General features: G+C 49.7%; 1 protein-coding gene across 3 annotated transcripts in view; it reads right to left on the reverse strand.

Moving 5' to 3' along the window:
- The window catches only part of IRAG1 (inositol 1,4,5-triphosphate receptor associated 1), a 150,742-nt gene that overhangs the window by 10,415 nt on the left and 121,186 nt on the right, over nt 1–19,141 (reverse strand). For all 3 annotated transcript variants that reach the window (XM_029061526.2, XM_029061523.2, XM_029061524.2), the window contains exons 15-18: nt 18,818–18,959; nt 10,737–10,786; nt 7,475–7,582; nt 6,082–6,146 (exon numbers count right to left, since the gene is read on the reverse strand). In XM_029061526.2, the coding sequence (XP_028917359.1) occupies nt 6,082–6,146; nt 7,475–7,582; nt 10,737–10,786; nt 18,818–18,959 (365 nt within the window). The remainder of the gene's footprint in view (nt 1–6,081; nt 6,147–7,474; nt 7,583–10,736; nt 10,787–18,817; nt 18,960–19,141) is intronic.

Below are 19,141 nucleotides of genomic sequence, written 5' to 3' on the forward strand. Positions count from 1 at the left end.
GCATCGTCGGCTAGCTCTCTCCGGATTCTTTTTTTTCCACTTATGCGCGGCTTCCTGATCCTTTGTCTTAAAGATACGTTCTTGGGAGCGAGAGTAGAAAAGCTACATCTAGGGAAGGCAATAACTCGGGAAGACGGATCCCTCTGTAGTTCAAATGAGAGATTGATTTTTTTTTAACGTCTGCTAATTTTGTTGTATTGTACTCTCCCAAGAGCTTGGTACAGCGCTCTGCACATAGTAAGCTCTCAATAAATGTCATTAGTTGATCATTTCCTTGATGATGACGATGATGATGATGATGATGATATTAACTATGTGTCAAGCACTGTTCTAAGTGCTGGGGTTGTTCCAAGCTCATCAGGTTGGACAGAGACCCTGTTCCATATGGGGCTCACCGTCTTAATCCCCATTTTGCAGATGAGGTGACTGAGGCTCAGAAACTCCTCACTCTTGGCTGCAAAGCTCTCCATCACCTTGCCCCTTCTTATTTCACCTCCCTTCTCGCCTTCTACAGCCCAGCCCACACAATCTGCTCCTCTGGTGCTAACCTTCTCACTGTCCCTCGTTCTCCCCTGTCCCGCCGTCGACCCCCGGCCCATGTCCTACCCTTGGCCTGGAATGTCCTCCCTCCTCAAATCCACCAAACAATCACTTTCCTCCTTTCAAAACCCTACTGAAACCTCACTTCCTCCAGAAGGCCTTCCCAGACTGAGCCCTCCTTTTCCTCTGTTCCCCATCTCCTCCCCATCGCCCCGACTCGGTTCCTTTGCTCTACTCTCCCTCCTCACCCCACAGCACTGGTGTCTATATGTACATATTATTTTATTTTATTTTGTTAATGAGATGTACATCACCTTGATTCTATTTATTGCTATTGTTTTAATGAGATGTACATCCCCTTGATTCTATTTATCGCTATGGTTTTTGTCTGTCTGTCTCCCCCGATTAGACTGTAAGCCCATCGAAGGGCAGGGACTGCCTCTAGCTGTTGCCGATTTGTACATTCCAAGCGCTTAGTACAGTGCTCTGCACATAGTAAGCGCTCAATAAATACTATTGAATGAATGATTATAATTCTATTTATTTTTATTAATGATGTGCATATATCTATAATTCTTTTTATTTATAATATTGATGCCTGTTTACTTGTTTCGATGTCCGCTTCCCCCCTTCTAGACTGTGAGCCCGTTGTGGGCAGGCATTGTCTCTATTTGTTGCTGAATTGTACTTCCCATGTGCTTAGTACAGTGCTCTGCACAGTAAGCGCTCAATAAATACGACCCAGTGAATGAAAGTGTAGCGACCTGCCCAAGATCACACAGCAGACAAGTGGCGGAGCCGGGATTAGAACCCAAGTCTTCCTGACTCCCAGGCCCGTGCTCTATCCACTACGCCACGCTGATTTCCTGTGAAAGAAATGTTTTGTCCTGCCTAGACGCGTTCTTGATGTGTAGACTCTCTCCTCGCCGTGCCCTCACGTGTAGTTCTGAGCCCGGCACGGCCTGTGCCTGAACGGGAAATGTTTCAGCAAACTCTGTCACTCGATCCGGGCACGTTCATTCCAGGTTCCCGAGTAAACAGCCCGGCTCCTTCCTTCCGAAAGATTTGATCAAACAGGACCCCGCATTTTCACCCGTCTCTGGCTTGCAGTGGTAGAGCACGGGCCTGGGAGTCCGAAGGTCATGGATAAAAATCTCGACTCCACCAGCTGTCTGCTGTGAGACCTTGGGCAAATCGCTTCCTTCTCTGGGCCTCAGTGGTCTCATAATAATAATAAATTGGGAAGCAGCGTGGCTCAGTGGAAAGAGCCCGGGCTTTGGAGTCAGAGGTCATGAGTTCGACTCCTGGCTCTGTCACTTGTCAGCTGTGTGACTGTGGGCAAGTCGCTTAACTTCTCTGGGCCTCAGTTACCTCATCTGTAAAACGGGGATTAACTGTGAGCCTCACGTGGGACAATCTGATTACCCTGTATCTACCCCAGCGCTTAGAACAGTGCTCTGCACATAGTAAGCGCTTAACAGATACCAACATTATTAATTATGGTATTTGTTAAGTGCTATCTGCCAGGCACCATACTAAGTGCCAGAGTAGATACAAGCAAATCGGGTTGGATATAGTCCCTGTCCCATATGGGGCTCACAGTCTCAATTCCCGTTTTACAGATGAGGAACTGAGGCACAGAGAAGAGAAGTGACTTGCTCAAGGTCACACTGGGAGCCCCACGTGGGACAGGGATGGTGTCCAGTTTAATTGGCTTGTATCCACCCCAGCACTTAGTACGTTTGCCTGCCACATAGTAAGTGCTTAACAAATACCACTGTTATTATTATTATCATTATTATTATCATCATTACTGGTGCTGTCACAGAGAGTCTTTGGTCGGCTGCTGAATGTTCCAAATTCCGGCAAAGGAGCCAGAGAGGAGTAGGGGAAGGACAGACGACCGGCTGACCGCAAGGCCATCGGAACTGTTGTCGGGTAGGGATTGTCTCTATCTGTTGCTCTATTTGTACTTTCCAAGTGCTTAGTACAGTGCTCTGCACACCGTAAGCGCTCAATAACTACGACTGACTGAATGAATGAAAGGTGGCCACGTTTGGCTGGTCCACTGGCTCGCATCTTTCTCCAAAACCACCCCGCACCCTTGCACCCCCATACTCCGTCAGTCCCACTCCCCCATCCCCCGGGGCCTGAAATCTGAGTGCGGGAAAGGTCTTGGGACACGCAAAGAAACCAAAATAGAAAGGACAAGTGAAAGAAAGGGAAATCATTTCCGCTGAGAGACGGAGGGCAGGCTGGCAAACTTTACCAGCGGACGCTTAGCAGAAGGGGCTCGAGATAGAGCAGGGCAGAGTGGAAAAAACAAAGGACTTTTCAGAGATAGAATAATAATAATCATGATATTTGTTAAGTGCTCTGTGCCAAACACTGTACTAAATGCCGGGGTGGATACAAGCAAATCGGGTTGGACACAGTCTTACCCAGGGCTCACATTCTTCATCCCCTTTTTAACAGACGAAGTAAAACTGAGACACGGAGAATAATAATAATAATAGTAATAATTATGGTCTCTGTTAAGCACTTAGTATGTGCCAGGCACTGTACTGAGGTGGACGCAAACAAATCAAGTTGGACATAGTCCCTGCCCTACATAGGGCTCAAAGTCTTTGTCAAAGTCAGAAGCAGCGTGGCACAGTGGAAAGAGCACGGGCTTTGGAGTCAGGGCTCATGAGTTCGAATCCCAGCTCTGCCACTTGTCGGCTGTGTGACTGTGGGCAAGTCACTTAACTTCTCTGTGCCTCAGTTCCCTCATCTGTAAAATGGGGATTAAGACTGTGAGCCCCACGTGGGACAACCTGATTCCCCTGTGTTTACCCCAGCGCTTAGAACAGTGCTCTGCACATAGTAAGCGCTTAACAAATACCAACATTATTATTATTATTATTTGTCCCCATTTTACAGACGAGGTAACTGAGGCCCAGAGAAGTGAAGTGGCTCGCTCAAGGCCATACAGCAGACAAGGGGTGGAGCTGGGATTAGAACCCATGACCTTCTGACTCCCAGGCCCGTGTTCTATCCACTCCACCATGCTGCTCCTAGACTCGTCCTTGTTTGAATAAAGAATCGGCCTCGTCCTAAAAGGAACATTCCTAAACCAGAGATTTTTCATAGCCTGGGGTTTTGAACAGGCCAGACCTGAGCAGAAGTACCCCTACCTGCACTCCTATACAATAATAATTATCATTATGGTATTTAAGTGCTGACTCTGTGCCAAGCACTGTTTTAAGCACTGGGGTAGGTACAAGGTAATCAGGTTGTGCCACGTGAGGCTCACACTTTTAATCCCCATTTTACAGATGAGGTAACTGAGGCACAGAGACGGTAAGTGACTTACCCAAGGTCATAGAGCAGACAAGTGGCAGATCCGGGATTAGAACCCACGACCTCTGACTCCCAAGCCTGTGCGCTTTCCACTGAGCCACGGGGCCCCTGCATCGCCCCATTTGGGGCTGAAGGATGGGTTGGAAGTGGGGCGGCTGGAACTCTGCCCACACGCATGTCTGGAATTTCAAGTCCCAACATCCTCAAGGGGAAACCTTCTCGACACCTTTCTGGGAACTTGGCATAACGCTATTACTAGAGAAGCAGCGTGGCTCAGTGGCAGGAGCCCGGGCTTGGGAGTCAGAGGTTGTGGGTTCTAATCCCGGCTCCGCCGCTCATCTGCTGTGTGACCTTGGGCAAGTCACTTCACTTCTCTGGGCCTCAGTTCCCTCATCTGCAAAAATGGGGATTAAAATAGAATGTCAGCTCCACGTGGGACAGTCTGATTATCCTGTATCTACCCCAGTGCTTAGAACAGTGTTCTGCACATAGTAAGCGCTTAACAAATACCATCATTAATAATAATAATAGTATTTGTAAGTGCTTACTATGTGTCAGGCCCTGTACTAAGCGCCGGGGTGGATACAAGCAAATCAGGTTGGACACAGTCCCCGGCCCACAAGGGGCTCGCAGTCTCAATCCCCATTTTACAGATGAGGGAACTGAGGCCCAGAGAAGCCAAGTGACTCGCCCACGGTCACACAGCGGAGAAGTGGTTGAGACCGCTTCCTCTTTCTCCTTCCTATCCTCCTCCTTTTTCCGAGAGGCAGATCGGCAGCAGCCGCCGTCCCCTCCGTCCCCTCGCTCATCCCCACCACTGAGAAGATGAGTTTTCGGGTGACATTTCTGGCTGAGCCGATAACTCCTATGCTCAGTCCAAAAAGTTCAGTCTTAGCATGGCCAAGTGGCCACAGTTGCCTTTAGCCGCCAGCTACCCCCCGCTACCTATCCATCATCGCCCCACCACACCATTTAATCGCCACATTGCAGAGGAGGAAACTGAGGAAGAGAAAATAATTATCGCATTTGTTAAGCACTTGCTATGTGCCAGGCACTGTTCTAAGCGCTGGGGTAGATATAAGATCACTGGGTGGAAACGGTCCCCGTTCCACATAGGGCTCACAGTTTTGAACCCCATTTTAGCTTAGAACAGTGCTTGTCACAAAGTAAGCGCTTAACAGATGTCATCGTTATTATTATTATTTTACAGAAGAGGCAACTGAGGCACAGGGAAGTGAGGTGACTTGCCCAAGGTCATTCATCCATTCAATCATACTTATTAAGCGCTTACTTTGTGCTGAGCACTGTACTAAGCGCTTGGGAAAGAACAATTCAACAGTAAACAGTGACAATCCCTGCCCGCAACAAGCTCACAGTCTACAGCTCAAGCAGCAGACACAGAAGGTGACTTGTAGAGAAGAAGAGAGGTAAAGTGACTTGCCCAAGGTGACACCGCCGGCAAGTGGGGGAGTCAGGATTAGAACTCAGGTCTCCTGACGCCCAAGCCCGGGATCTTTCTACTGGGGCCTGCCCAGGTGCTGAAGTGTGGGACCCCGTGTCTCTCTCCACCCCTGAGGTGGGGACAGGGCAGTGTCAGGCCGGGGTCAGGATCGAGGAGGCCTGGGACTGACTGATTTTAGGTTCCAGGGTGCTTGTAGAGGATGGACTGTTTCTAGACCCATCTATGGCTCTCGGACAGAATTGAAACAGGAACGGCATGAGGTGACAGATATGTCGTGAGGAGTGAAGGGAGAGGGAAACGGTGAAGGGAGAGAAAGGCATAGGTGTCAAATCAGTAGTTCAAAGGTTCAGAGAGCCCCCGTCCTCACCCCGGGGGGAAGGAAGAGTTCGAAGAGCAAATGATAATTTCTCTCACGCCTCAGGAGCTCGGGAACCCCGCCCACTTCCAGTTTCTCTTGCATATATTGGAAAGAAACACCCAGGACACAGAGGTCTGAACTGGGAAATTGCCTCAAAATCTAACCCAGGCGGCTTCTGGAGGAATTTCACCGGATCCAGCCCATCCTCGGCGGGAAGCGGCCGTCAGAAAACTGCCGCGTCACCCGGCCGTGGCCCGTCTGGACCCCCGAGCTCCGGGCCGTCCCCCACAACCTTCGAGGGTCTCCAAGTCTCCGTCCCACGCGACGGAGAGAGGTTCCCCGAGCATCCCACGGTGGAAGGGGGACACGTGAAACGTACTTCTCCAGGAGGGCTGGCAGGGCCGGGCCGGGCACTGGAACGCCTTTTCCATTTGGAGACTCGGCCTAGAACGAGAGCACGGTGGACAAGATTGGTTGAGAACCTCACAAGGGCACTGAGGCAGGGAGGCGCAGCCTAAGTGTATTTGGTAAGCGCTGACTACGTGCCAGACACTGAACTAAGCGCTGGGGTGGATACCAGAAAATCAGATTGGACACAGTCTGGGTCCCACTTGGGGCTCACAGTCTCAATCCCCATTTTACGGATGAGGGAACTAAGGCCCAGAGAAGTGAAGTGACTGGCCCAAGGTCACACAGCAGACAAGCGGCGGAGCCAGGAGTAGAACCCATGAGCTTCTGAGTCTCAGGCAAGTGCTCTACCCGCTAGGCCACACTGCTGCCCAGCCCGGGGAGCCCTCTGGGTTCAAACTGAGCTGCTGGAAATCCAAAGTACTTCCCTTATTCTATTCCACCATTCAGTCAGCCAGAGTATTTACTGAGAGCTTAACACGTGAGCAGCACAGTACTAAGTGCTCGAGGGCAGTCGGTCAGTACTGAGCACTTATTGTTTGCAGAGCACTGTACTAGGCGCTTGAGAGAGTACAATAAAAAAATAAACAGACACATTCCCTACCCATCACGAGCTTACAGTTTAGAGGGGGAGATAGACATTAATAGAAATGAGTAAATTACAGGTGCACTTAGAATAATAATAATTGTGGTATTCGCTAAGGGCTATGTGTCAGGCACTGTACTAAGCGCTCGGGTACCTTCAAGTTGATCAGGTTGGACACAGTTCCTGGACCATGTGGGGCTCACGGTCTTAATCTCCATTTTACAGATAGGTAACAAGGGCACGGAGAAGTGAAGCGACTTGCCCGAGGTCACACAGCAGACAAGTGGCGGAGGCGGAATTAGAACCCAGGTCCTCCTGACTCTCGGGCCCGGACTCTAGCCACTAGGCCCCGCTCCCTCAGGGACTGATCAGCCGACCAGCGAGACAGGAGGCCAGCAGAGAAGCGGGGGGCTCTCCGGGAGCTCCTGGGGGTCCAGGGACAACAGTGCGTTTGCAGCAGCGGAGACTGGTGCTTGAGTTTGACCCCTGCCAAATTCATTCAATCGTATTTACTGAGCGCTTACTTTGTGCAGCCCAGTATACTAATCGCTTGGGAGGATGCAACACAACAGTACAGCAGCCGCTTTCCCTGACCACAGGAGATTACAGTCTAGAGGGACGATTTTACAGTGTGGGGATGCCATGCAAATTTTTTCCAAGCTCAGGGAGCCCCGGCCCCATGTCAATTTATCCCCATGTCTCCCTCCAGGGTCAGAGGGGCACAGGCCGCCCGCCCGGGTCAGGGGGGACCGGTCCGACGGACGGAGGGTCAACTCACCGTGGCGGGGAGCGTTGGCAGAGGCGATGTGCCGGGAGGCTGGCCGGGGAGGTTCAAGGCATTAAACTTGGGCACCACGGCGACGCTCACCCTCCGACGAGGCATGTTCTGTGGGCAACAAGGGGTTTTGGTAACGATAATAATAATGATGATGATATTTATTAAGCGCTTACTATGTACCGAGCACTGTCCTAAGCACTGAGGTGGTTATTCATTCATTCAATCGTATTTATTGAGCGCTTACTATGTGCAGAGCATCGTACTAAGCGCTTGGAATGTACAATTCGGCAACAGATAGAGACAGTCCCTGCCCAATGACGGGCTCACAGTCGGCCAGTCGGGTTGGGCACAATCCTTGTCCCACCTGGGGCTCACAGTCTCAATCCCTATTTTACAGATGAGGTAACTGAGGCTCAGAGAAGTGAAGTGACTTACCCAAGATCACGCAACAGTCAAGTGGTGGAGCGAGATTAGAACCCATGACCTTCTGACTCCCAGGCCCAGGCTCTAGCCACTACACCATGAAGATCCAGATGGGGGGTGACGGGACAAAGGAGTGGCCATCACTCTAGACTGTAACACGGCCTAATAGATAGAGCAAAGGCTTGGGAGTCAGAAGGTCTTGGGTTCTAATCCCTCCTCTGCCACTTTTCTGCTGGGTGATCTTGAGCAAGTCACTTTACTTCTCTGGGCCTCAGTTACCTCATCTTTAAAACAGGGATTAAGACTGTGAGTCCCATCTGGGTCAGGAATTGTGTCCAACCTGTTGACCTTATATTTACCCCAGGGCTTAATATGGTGCCTGACACCTATTAAGCACTTAATAAATACCACAGTTATTATTATCATGACTATTATTATTAAGAATGATAATAATCACAACTCCTCATGGGCAGGGAACATGTCTACACACTCTACTGTAATGAACTCACCCAGGGACTTAGTAGAGTGCTCTGGATACAGTAAGTGATCAATAAATACCACTGATTGATCGATTGATTGATGAAGGGGCCCTGGATCCAGCTTTGCTGGGGGCAACGACAAGAGCCAAAATCCTGGAGCTTGGACCAGCCTGGTCCCGGGAGGCAGGGTCTGGCTTGAGGCGGAGGACTGGGGGCCTGTCCCGCCCTGAGCTCCAACTTCTTGTCCAGGGATAAGACAAGGGGCACGAGGCCCACAGTGGAGGGGTAGGAGGGGAGAGAACCGCCCCCTTCCCCAGCCCCGAGGCCTCCCTGGATTTCTGTAATCTGACCACAGGCCTGCCTACCAAAAGCTTTAGGGAGATCGGAAGGGCATTTTGAGGTTGTGAGCGCGAAGGCAAAACCTCCTCCTCTCATCTCATCAAAATTCATTCAATAGTATTTATTGAGCACTCACTATATGCAGAGCACTGTACTAAGCGCTTGGGATGTACAGTTCGGCAACAGATAGACAATCCTTGCCCATCGACGGGCTTACAGTGTAATCGGGGGAGAGAGACGGACAAAAAACAAGAAAACTTAATCACGATAAATAGAATCAAGGGGATGTACACCTCATTAACAAAATAAATATGGTAATAAATATATATACAAATGAGCACAGTGCTGAGGGGAAGGGAAGGGAGAGGGGGAGGAGCAGAGTTAAAGATGGGAAAGGGGGCTTAGCTGTGGGGACGTGAAGGGGGGAGCAGGGCGGGAGGGCCATCAAAATGGCCGCTCGGTTAAGCCAAGGAGGGAAGAGATATTCCCGACGGGTTGGAAAACCTTCGAGACCTCAGCAGTTCTCCCGAGCAGCTTTATCATCGTGTCCCCGGATCATGGCCCCGCTCTCCAGACCGCATCTGGGTCACCCTCATGAGGTCCGACATCTCCCGCCGGACGGACCCCAGGAGGGACTGAGCGGACACTGCCCTCCCACTGTGCGAAAGCCCGGGGAATGGTGCAGAAGGATTGACTTTACGCGGTCTCTCAGTCACACACTCTGAATTTGGCCTGAATAAAGGGGGCCCAGTGAAACACACCTCATCTAAGTCAATTAAAATCAATCCCCAGAAGCCCATACTCTGGACCATTAAAAGCTGAGAAAGGGGGTTGGAAACAACACCAGTGACCTTGAATGAAAGGTTGAAATCAAGAGCCACCGTGGTGTCCATTGGATAATGGTTTTTCAATTTCCAGTAAATGAGAGTGTTTTATCAACCCTGATCCCAGTTCTCTTATCAGAAGGGAAACCACATTATCCAGGCACCTCCCCCAACTCTCACCTCTCTTCCCTCATTATAATAAAAATTATATCTGTTAAGTGCTTTCTATGTGTCAAGCGCTGTACTCACCGCTGGGGTAGATAGGAGTTAATCAAACATTACCCAGGAGCCTCTCCCAACCCTCCCTCTCCTCATGGGGCTCAGTGCCTAACTAGGAGGGATCTCCATTTTCCAGATGAGGTAACTGAGGCACAGAGAAGTTAAGTGACTTGCCCAAGGACATACTACAGACAAGAAGTACAGCTGGTTTGTTTCGTTTGGTTTTGCGTGGCTCAGTGGAAAGAGCCCGGGCTTGGGAGTCAGAGGTCCTGGGTTCTAATCCAGGCTCTGCCATTTATCAGCTGTGTGACTTTGGGCAAGTCAGTTGACTTCTCTGTGCCTCAGTTAACTCATCTGGAAAATGGGGATTAAGACTGAGCCCCACATGGGACAATGTGATCACCTTGTATCTATCCCAGTGCTTAGACCAGTGCTTGGCACATAATAAGCACTTAACAAGTACCATTATTATTATCATTATTATTATTTTGTTTTTAATGATATTTGTTAAGTGCTTTACTTTTGGCCAGGCATTGTACTAGGTACTGGGGTAGACCCAAGATAAATCAGGTTGGACATGGCTCGTGTCTCACATGGTGCTCACAGTCTTAATCTCCATTTTGCAGATGTGCCAACTGAGGCCCAGAGAAGTTAAGTGACTGACCCAAGGTCATACCACAGACAAGGGGAGGAGTCGGGATTAGAACCCCCGTCCTCTGACACCCAGGCCCGGGCTCTCACTACTAGGTCACGCTGCTTCTCATTCCCATCTGCCCTCTCCCCGCCTCCCTCTCCCAGAGGGCTGAGGAAATTAATTCATTTCTCCCTACCAGCACCCTTGCAGGGGATTCGGGCGACAAGCAAAATGGCCCCCATTTTATAGATAGGGAAACCGAGGCAGAGCGTGATGAAGGAATAGTCCAAAGGTAACTAACAGCCAGGCGACAGCTCCCAAATGTTCTGAGGGCAAAGGCTTACCTTCCCCAGGGTGAGCGACATGGACCTGGAGGTGCGAGGGGTTCCATCCTCTGCAGAGAACAACACAGACACAACAACACCGTTAGAGAGGCAACGGGCAATAGGCCAGCGATGCCCCGAGGGATCCTTTTTCTACAAAAACGCTCAGGCCACATTTCCCCACTCCTCAAGAAACTCCAGCGGTTGCCTATACACCTCAGCAACAAACTAAAACTCCTCATCTTTGGCTTTAAATAATAATAATAATGACGGTATTTGTTAAGCACTTACTATGTGCCAAGCACTGTTCTAAGCACTGGGGAAGATAGAAAGGAAATCAGGCTGTGGGGCTCTCAGTCTTAATCCCCATTTTACAGAGAAGGTAACTGAGGCACATGTTAAGTGACTTGCCCAAGTATTCATTCATTCAATAGTATTTATTGAGCGCTTACTATGTGCAGAGCACTGTACTAAGCGCTTGGGATGAACAAGTCGGCAACAGATAGAGACAGTCCCTGCCGTTTGACGGGCTTACGGTCTAATCGGGGGAGACGGACAGACGAGAACAATGGCACTAAACAGCGTCAAGGGGAAGAACATCTCGTAAAAACCGATGGCAACTAAATAGAATCGAGGCGATGTACAATTCATTAACAAAATAAATAGGGTAACGAAGATATATACAGTCGAGCGGACGAGTACAGTGCTGTGGGGATGGGAAGGGAGAGGTGGAGGAGCAGAGGGAAAAGGGGAAAATGAGGCTTAAGCTGCGGAGAGGTAAAGGGGGGATGGCAGAGGGAGTAGAGGGGGAAGAGGAGCTCAATCTGGGAAGGCCTCTCGGAGGAGGTGATTTTTAAGTAAGGTTTTGAAGAGGGAAAGAGAATCAGTTTGGCGGAGGTGAGGAGGGAGGGCGTTCCGGGACCGCGGGAGGACGTGACCCGGGGGTCGACGGCGGGATGGGCGAGACCGAGGGACGGCGAGGAGGTGGGCGGCGGAGGAGCGGAGCGTGCGGGGTGGGCGGTAGAAAGAGAGAAGGGAGGAGAGGTAGGAAGGGGCGAGGTGATGGAGAGCCTCGAAGCCTAGAGTGAGGAGTTTTTGTTTGGAGCGGAGGTCGATAGGCAACCACTGGAGTTGTTTAAGAAGGGGAGTGACATGCCCAGATCGTTTCTGCAGGAAGATGAGCCGGGCAGCGGAGTGAAGAATAGACCGGAGCGGGGCGAGAGAGGAGGAAGGGAGGTCAGAGAGAAGGCTGACACAGTAGTCTAGCCGGGATATAACGAGAGCCCGTAATAGTAAGATAGCCGTCTGGGTGGAGAGGAAAGGGCAGATCTTGGCGATATTGTAGAGGTGAAACCGGCAGGTCTTGGTAACGGATAGGATGTGTGGGGTGAACGAGAGGGACGAGTCAAGGATGACACCGAGATTGCGGGCCTGCGGGACGGGAAGGATGGTCGTGCCATCCACGGTGATGGAGAAGTCTGGGAGCGGACCGGGTTTGGGAGGGAAGATGAGGAGCTCGGTCTTGCTCATGTTGAGTTTTAGGTGGCGGGCCGACATCCAAGTAGTGACTTGCTGACAAGTGTTGGAGCTGGAATGAGGACCCACTACCTCTGACTCCCAAGCCCGGCCTCTTTCCACTAAGCCATGCTGCTTCTCTAATAATAATGGTATTTGTTAAGCGCTTACTATGTGCCAAGCAACGTTCTAAGCACTGGGGAGGACACAGGGTAATCAGGTTGTCCCTCAAGGGGCTCACAGTCTTCATCCCCATTTTACCGATGATAATAATGTTGGTATTTGTTAAGCGCTTACTATGTGCCGAGCACTGTTCTAAGCGCTGGGGTAGACATAGGGGAATCAGGTTGTCCCACATGGGGCTCACAGTCTTAATCCCCATTTTACAGATGAGGGAACTGAGGCACAGAGAAGTTAAGTGACTTGCCCACAGTCACACAGCCGACAAATGGCAGAGCTGGGATTCGAACTCACGAGCTCTGACTCCAAAGCCCGTGCTCTTTCCACTGAGCCACGATGATGTAACTCAGGCCCAGAGAAGTGAAGTGACTTGCCCAAAGACACACAGCTGACACGTGGCGGAGCCGAGATTAGAACCCACGACCTCTGACTCCCAAGCCCGGGCTCTTTCTACTAAGCCATGCTGCCTTTTTAAAGCAGTCAATCAACTTATCAGCTTGCCCCCTCCTATCTTACCTCGCTACTCTCCTACTACGACCCGGCCAGCACACGTCGCTCTTGGAGAGTTAACTTTCTCACTGCTCCTCGATCTCTTCTATCTCGCCGCTGAACCCTCACCCACGTCCTGCCTCTGGCCTGGAACGCCCTCCCTCCTCAAATCCGCCCGACAGTGACTCTCCTGTCCTTCAGAGCCTTTCTGAAGGCCCATCTCCTCCAAGAGACCTTCCCGGACTAAGCCCTCCTTTCCTCTTCTCCCACTTCTTTCCGCATTGCCCTGACTTACTCCCCTTATTCATCTCCCCCTCAAGCCCGACAGCACTTATGCACATATCTCTCATTTATTTATTTCTACTGGTGTCCGTCTCCCCCTCTAGACTGTGAGCTCACTGTGGGCAGGAGTTTATTGCTCTAGTGTACTCCTCCAAGTGCTCAGTACAGTGCTCTAAGCACAGTAAGCGCTCAATAAATACGATTGAATGAATGACTGGATGACCGCGGCCTTCCTCCCGCTGCCTGGTGCTGCAAAAGTGCCATGCAGTGGCACTGTTGGCCTATTTGGATTTTCTAAGTGCACGGCGGCTGCTTTCACCCTGAGATGCAGATCCTCGAGACCTGGGTGAGAGGGCTGCGGAGCTGGATGTTTTCTGGAGGACGCAAGAAGCCAGGTGGCCTGGGAGAGAGAGAGTGCAGGGCTGGGAATCAGGGGACCTGGTAATCCCAGATAATAATAATATTTATGGTATTTGTTAAGCGCTTACTATGTGCCAGGCACTGTTCTAAGTGCTAGGGCACATACAAGGTCAGCAGGTTATCCCACATGGAGCTCGCAGTCTTAATCCCCATTTTACAGATGAGGTAACTGAGGCCCAGAGAAGTTAAGTTCATTCATTCATTCAGATTTATTGAGTGCTTACTGTGTGCAGAGCACTGTACTAAGCACTAGGAATGTACAGTTCGGCAACAGATAGAGACAATCCCTGCCCAACAACGGGCTCACGGTCTAAAAGGGGGAAAGTGACTTGCCCAAAGTCACACAGCGGAGAAGTGGCGGAGCCGGGATTAGAACCCAAGGCCTCTGACTCCCAAGCCCGGGTTCTTTCCACTAATTTTGTTTTGTTTTGTTGTCAGTCTCCTCGCTTCTCGACCGTGAGCCCGTTGGTGGGTAGGGATCGTCTCTATATGTTGCCAAATTGTACTTTCCAAGCGCTTACTACAGTGCTCTGCACACAGTAAGTGCTCAATAAATACAATTGAATTAACGAGTGAATTACTATGAACAAAAATACCATGGGAAAAGCGGTGTAGCAGTTACAGGTTCAGCAAATCAGACTCTTTCCCACACAAAGGTCACAAGCTAAGAGATAGGGAGAGGTGGTATAATAATAATGATAATGATAATAATAGTAAAATAATCACTAAGCACTCACTATGCACCAAGCACTGTGTTAAGAACTGGAGTAGACACAATAATTGTGGTAATTTGTTAAATGCTTACTTAAATGCAGTACTAAGTACTGGAGTAGATACAAGATAATTGGGTTGTACACAGTTCCAGTCCCACGTAGAGCTCGCAGTCTTTATCCCTTGCTTTACAGTTGAGGTAACTGAGGCCCAGAGAAGTAAAGTGAGTTGCCCAAGGTCACACAGCAGACAAGTGGCGAAGCCGGGATTAGAACCCTGGTCCTTCTGCCCCCGGGGCCCGTGCTCTATCCACTAGGCCACACTGCTTCTCTGGACAATCGGATCAGGTGCAGTCCCTATCTCCCATGAGGCGCACAGTCTAAGGGGGAGAGAGAACGGGTTTTTAAACCCCATTTGACAAACAAGGAAGCCGAGGCCCAGAGAGGCTAGTTGGCTTGCCCAAGGTCACCTGAGCCAGAGGTTTAGCTGGAATGACCACCCAGCGCTCCACGGCACCCAGTCCCGGGCTCTCCCCACCGGGTCCGACAGTTCTGAGGCCTGGATGTGGAACAGAGCCGCCGACGGCAAATCTCCAAATCGAAAGACGCTGGGCGTCAGACAGGCCGAGCGCGAGCTGGCACCTTTCAGGACGGGGCTTCGTTCATCTCCAAACACCAGCCGGAGCCTCGACAGCAGCCTTTGTTGGCGGGGGAGGCGGGGATGGGGAAGGGGGAGATTCGACTCTTCGCAAAAGGCAGCTGATGTTCCCCAGAAAAGTCTGAAAATATTCTACCGGGATCACTCCATCTGGTCCATGTTTTCTGTTTTTTCTCTCGTGCTCTTTCAAACCAAAGGATGTTTGCATTCGTCAAGAGCCTTTGCCTCTAAAAGGCCCATTTTCCCCAGCTGTTTACTCCTCAAGAGTCAGAGCTCCGAGCCACTGGGGCACATTTCATCTGAGTCCCGGGGAAACTATTTTGGAAGAGACTAAAAGCAACAGAAGCAGACTAACAACAGAAGCAGTCACTGGATAGACTGTAAACTTGTCCCTTTAATAATGGTGGTATTTGTTAAGCGCTTACTATGTGCAGAGTACTGTTCTAAGTGCTGGGGTACATTTACAGGGTCATCAGGTTGTCCCACGTGAGGCTCACAGTCTTCATCCCCATTTTCCAGATGAGGTAACTGAGGCACAGAGAAGTTGTGACTTGCCCACAGTCACACAGCTGCCAAGTGGCAGAGCCGGAATTTGAACCCATGACCTCTGACTCCCAAGCCCGTGCTCTTTCCACTGAGCCACGCTGCTTCTCACTGTAGGCTTGTTGTGGACAGGGAAAGTGTCTTTTATTGATGGATTATACTCTCCCAAGCGCTTAGTACTGTGCTCTGCACAGAGTCAGCATTCAAATACCGTTGAATGAATGAATGAATAGAGCACGGGCCTGGGAGTCAGAGGGACCTGGGTTCTAATCCCGGCTCCGCCACGTGTCTGCTGTGTCATCTTGGGCAAGTCGTTTCACTTCTCTGGGCCTCATCCTTAAAATGGGGATAAAGGGCGTGAACTCCATGAGGGACAGGGACCGTCCCTGATTAATTTGATTCTACCCCAGTAAGTAAGCTGGGGTAGTAAGCGCTTAACAAGTACCATTATTATTATTATTATTATTATAATTATCCTCAACTCAGATGTGAGGCGATGCAGAGAGCCACTCAGAGAGGAGGATCTCTGTGTTTCTGTCCACGGGTCTTCGGGAATCAGGCTATATCCTCTTATGACGTGCTCTATGCCTCACATTCATTAATTCAGTGGCATTTATTGAGTGCTTAGAGTGGGCAGAGCACTGTACTAAGCGCTTGGAAAGTACAATTTGACAACAAGTAGAGATAATCCCTACCCGACAACGGGCTCACATTCTAGAAAGGGGTACTGTTCTAATTTGCTGGGGTAGGTATAAGTTGTCTCACGTGGGGCTCTCACAATGACCTCCGGGTCAGCCTGTCTGCCCTCAGCCAGCAAAGGAAAACCCATCCGTGAAAACCCCAAAGATAGAATCATTTCGAGAGAGCCTGCCTTTGGAATCAATCATCAATCAATGGTATTTACTGAGCACGTACTATGTTCAGAGCACTGTACTAAGTCCCAAATAATAATAACAATAATAATCTTGATTCTATTTATTGCTGTTGTTCTTGTCTGTCCGTCTCCCCCGATTAGACTGTAAGCCCGTCAGAGGGCAGGGACTGTCTCTGTTATCGATTTGTACATTCCAAGCGCTTAGTACAGTGCTCTGCACATAGTGAGCGCTCAATAAATACTATTGAATGAATGAATAATGGCATTTGTTAAGCACTTGCTATGTGCCAAGCACTGTTCTAAGCACTGGGGTAGGTACAAGGCTATCAGGTTGGACGCAGTCCCTGTCTCACATGGGGCTCCCAGTCTTAAGCACTCAAGAGGGTATAATACAGCAGAATTCCTCGCTCATGCCGAGGTTACAAAGTATTTCCCTCTCTCAGCTCCATACCACTTAAGTATTTATCCATAATTTATTTATTTATTCATTATATTAATGTCTGTCTCCCCCTCTAGGGTCTAAACTCATTCTGGGCAGGGAATGTGTCTACCTATTCTGTTGTGTTGTACTCTCACAAGCGCCCCGTACAGTGCTCTGCACACAGTAAGCGTTGAGTAAATACGATTAATTGATCGACTGATTGAGGCCCCGTTGGCAATTCTTCATGCACCAGCATCGTTGCTGTTTATTTCCTTAATCCGGAGCGATCTCTCGAGTCTAGAAAAATTTCCCTCTTGTTGAGAAACTTTGCTAATCTCAGGTCGCTAGCTCTCCGGTCAGCCAGCATCTTGCATCACCACCCGCCACACTCAAGGCACACAATCCTACCTATAATAATGAAAATAGTAATATTTCTTCAGCACTTACTGAGTGCCAAGCACTGTGGTAGAAACACCAGATCACCAGATCATACCCGGTCCCTGTCCCGAGTGGGGCTCACAGTCGAAGAGAGAGGGAGAAATTTATCCTCGTTTAATATAATCAATCCATCAGATTTATTGAGTGGTTATGATGTGCAGAGCACTGCTCTAAATGCTTGGGAGAGTACATTATAACAATAACAGAGTTGATAGAAACATTTCTTGTCCACAATGAGCGTCCAGTGTGGAGGTGGGCTGTATACCTGTACACCTTTCCCAGTGCTAACTACAATGAGAAGGAGCGTGGCTCAGTGGAAAGAGCACGGGCTTGGGAGTCGGAGGTCATGGGTTCGAATTCCGGCTCCGCCACTTGTCTGCTGTGTGACTGTGGGCAAGTCACTTAACTTCTCTGTGCCTCAGTTACCTAATCTATAAAATGGGGATTAAGATTGTGAGCCTCACATGGGACAACCTGATTACCCTGTATCTACCCCAACACTTAAAACAGTGCTCTGCACATAGGAAGCATTTAATTAATACCAACATTATTATTATTATTATGCTTTGCACATAGTAGGTACTAAATATTATTACCACTAGTATTACTTTTCCCTCTTCTTCAGGCTGGGCTGCTTATCTTGAGCAGTCTGGAAGAGGCATTATGGAGATTTTTAATTTACATCTGTGTGAAATATGCGGCTCCTCGATTAGACTGTAAACCCATCAATGGGCAGGGATAATATCTATCTGTTGCCAAATTGTACATTCCAAGCGCTTAGTACAGTGCTCTGCACATAGTAAGCACTCAATAAATACTATTGAATGAAAGGATAGTAGCTGGAGGGTTTCCAGTCCTCTACCAGTCTTGGCTACGGGAGGCAGGGTCAAGCAGAGGCCTGTCCAGTCCATTCCTAGCTTGGCCAGTGGCTAGTGAGTGCCAGGCAATCTGCTCCGAGGCAAAACGCCCCTGTGCCGGGCAGCAGCGGCACGAGAGAGAGTCGAGGGCGGAGACTCGAGTTGGCTGCGCGGAAGGAGGCAACTGTCAATCGCTTCTGGATTTTTACCAAGAAAACTCTACGGATCCACTACCAGAACGATTGCAGATGGAGGTGGAGCGTTCTGGGAGGGATGCGTCCATGGAGTCACTATGGGTCGGAGACGGCTCGACAGCATAAGACAGGGTAAGATATTTGTGGACAGATTCTACTCTCCCAAGTGTTTAGTACAGCGCTCTGCACACAGTAAGCGCTCAATGAATTCGATCGGATGAATGAATGAATGAGGAAACTGAGGCACAGAGAAGTTAAGCAACACACAGTGGGCCAAAGGCAGAACTGGGACTAGAATTTGTGTTTCCTGGTTCTCAGGCCTCCACTCTTGCCCCCCAGCCCACGACTGACAGTGATCCGTCCCCGCACGAGAGATAGATCTGTCACATGAGACATGCCCCCACCACTCAAGCCGTCTGTGCCAACATAAAAGAATGGCCTACTCCCACATGGGAAAGACACACCTCCACATGTGAGAGTGGAATCCAAACACAGAGACCCCAGAGTTCCCCTTTATTTACCAGACGGACTGTAGCTCCTGCTGGAATTCTGGTTGGCAAGTTTCTTAAACTCCATCAGCTCCGCGTGGTCTTTCTCATATGTTCTCTTCAGGTTCTCCACATACTGCATCATGACTTCCGTGGCCTTCGACATGCGTTTCTCCTTAGAGGGAATAAAGAGAGGGATTAGAGTACGGTCCAGAGATAATTAAAGGGGCGAGGAGAGATGATGAAACATTTTGAGAAGTTGGGATTCTTCAGGCTGGAGAACAGGAGGCCAAAGGGAGGCCTGAAAACAGGAATTCAAGCCTTGGGAAGGGCCTGTCTTCATCAATCAATCAATCA

Source organism: Ornithorhynchus anatinus, chromosome 3, assembly GCF_004115215.2.
Source record: "Ornithorhynchus anatinus isolate Pmale09 chromosome 3, mOrnAna1.pri.v4, whole genome shotgun sequence".
Classification (NCBI taxonomy): domain Eukaryota; kingdom Metazoa; phylum Chordata; class Mammalia; order Monotremata; family Ornithorhynchidae; genus Ornithorhynchus; species Ornithorhynchus anatinus.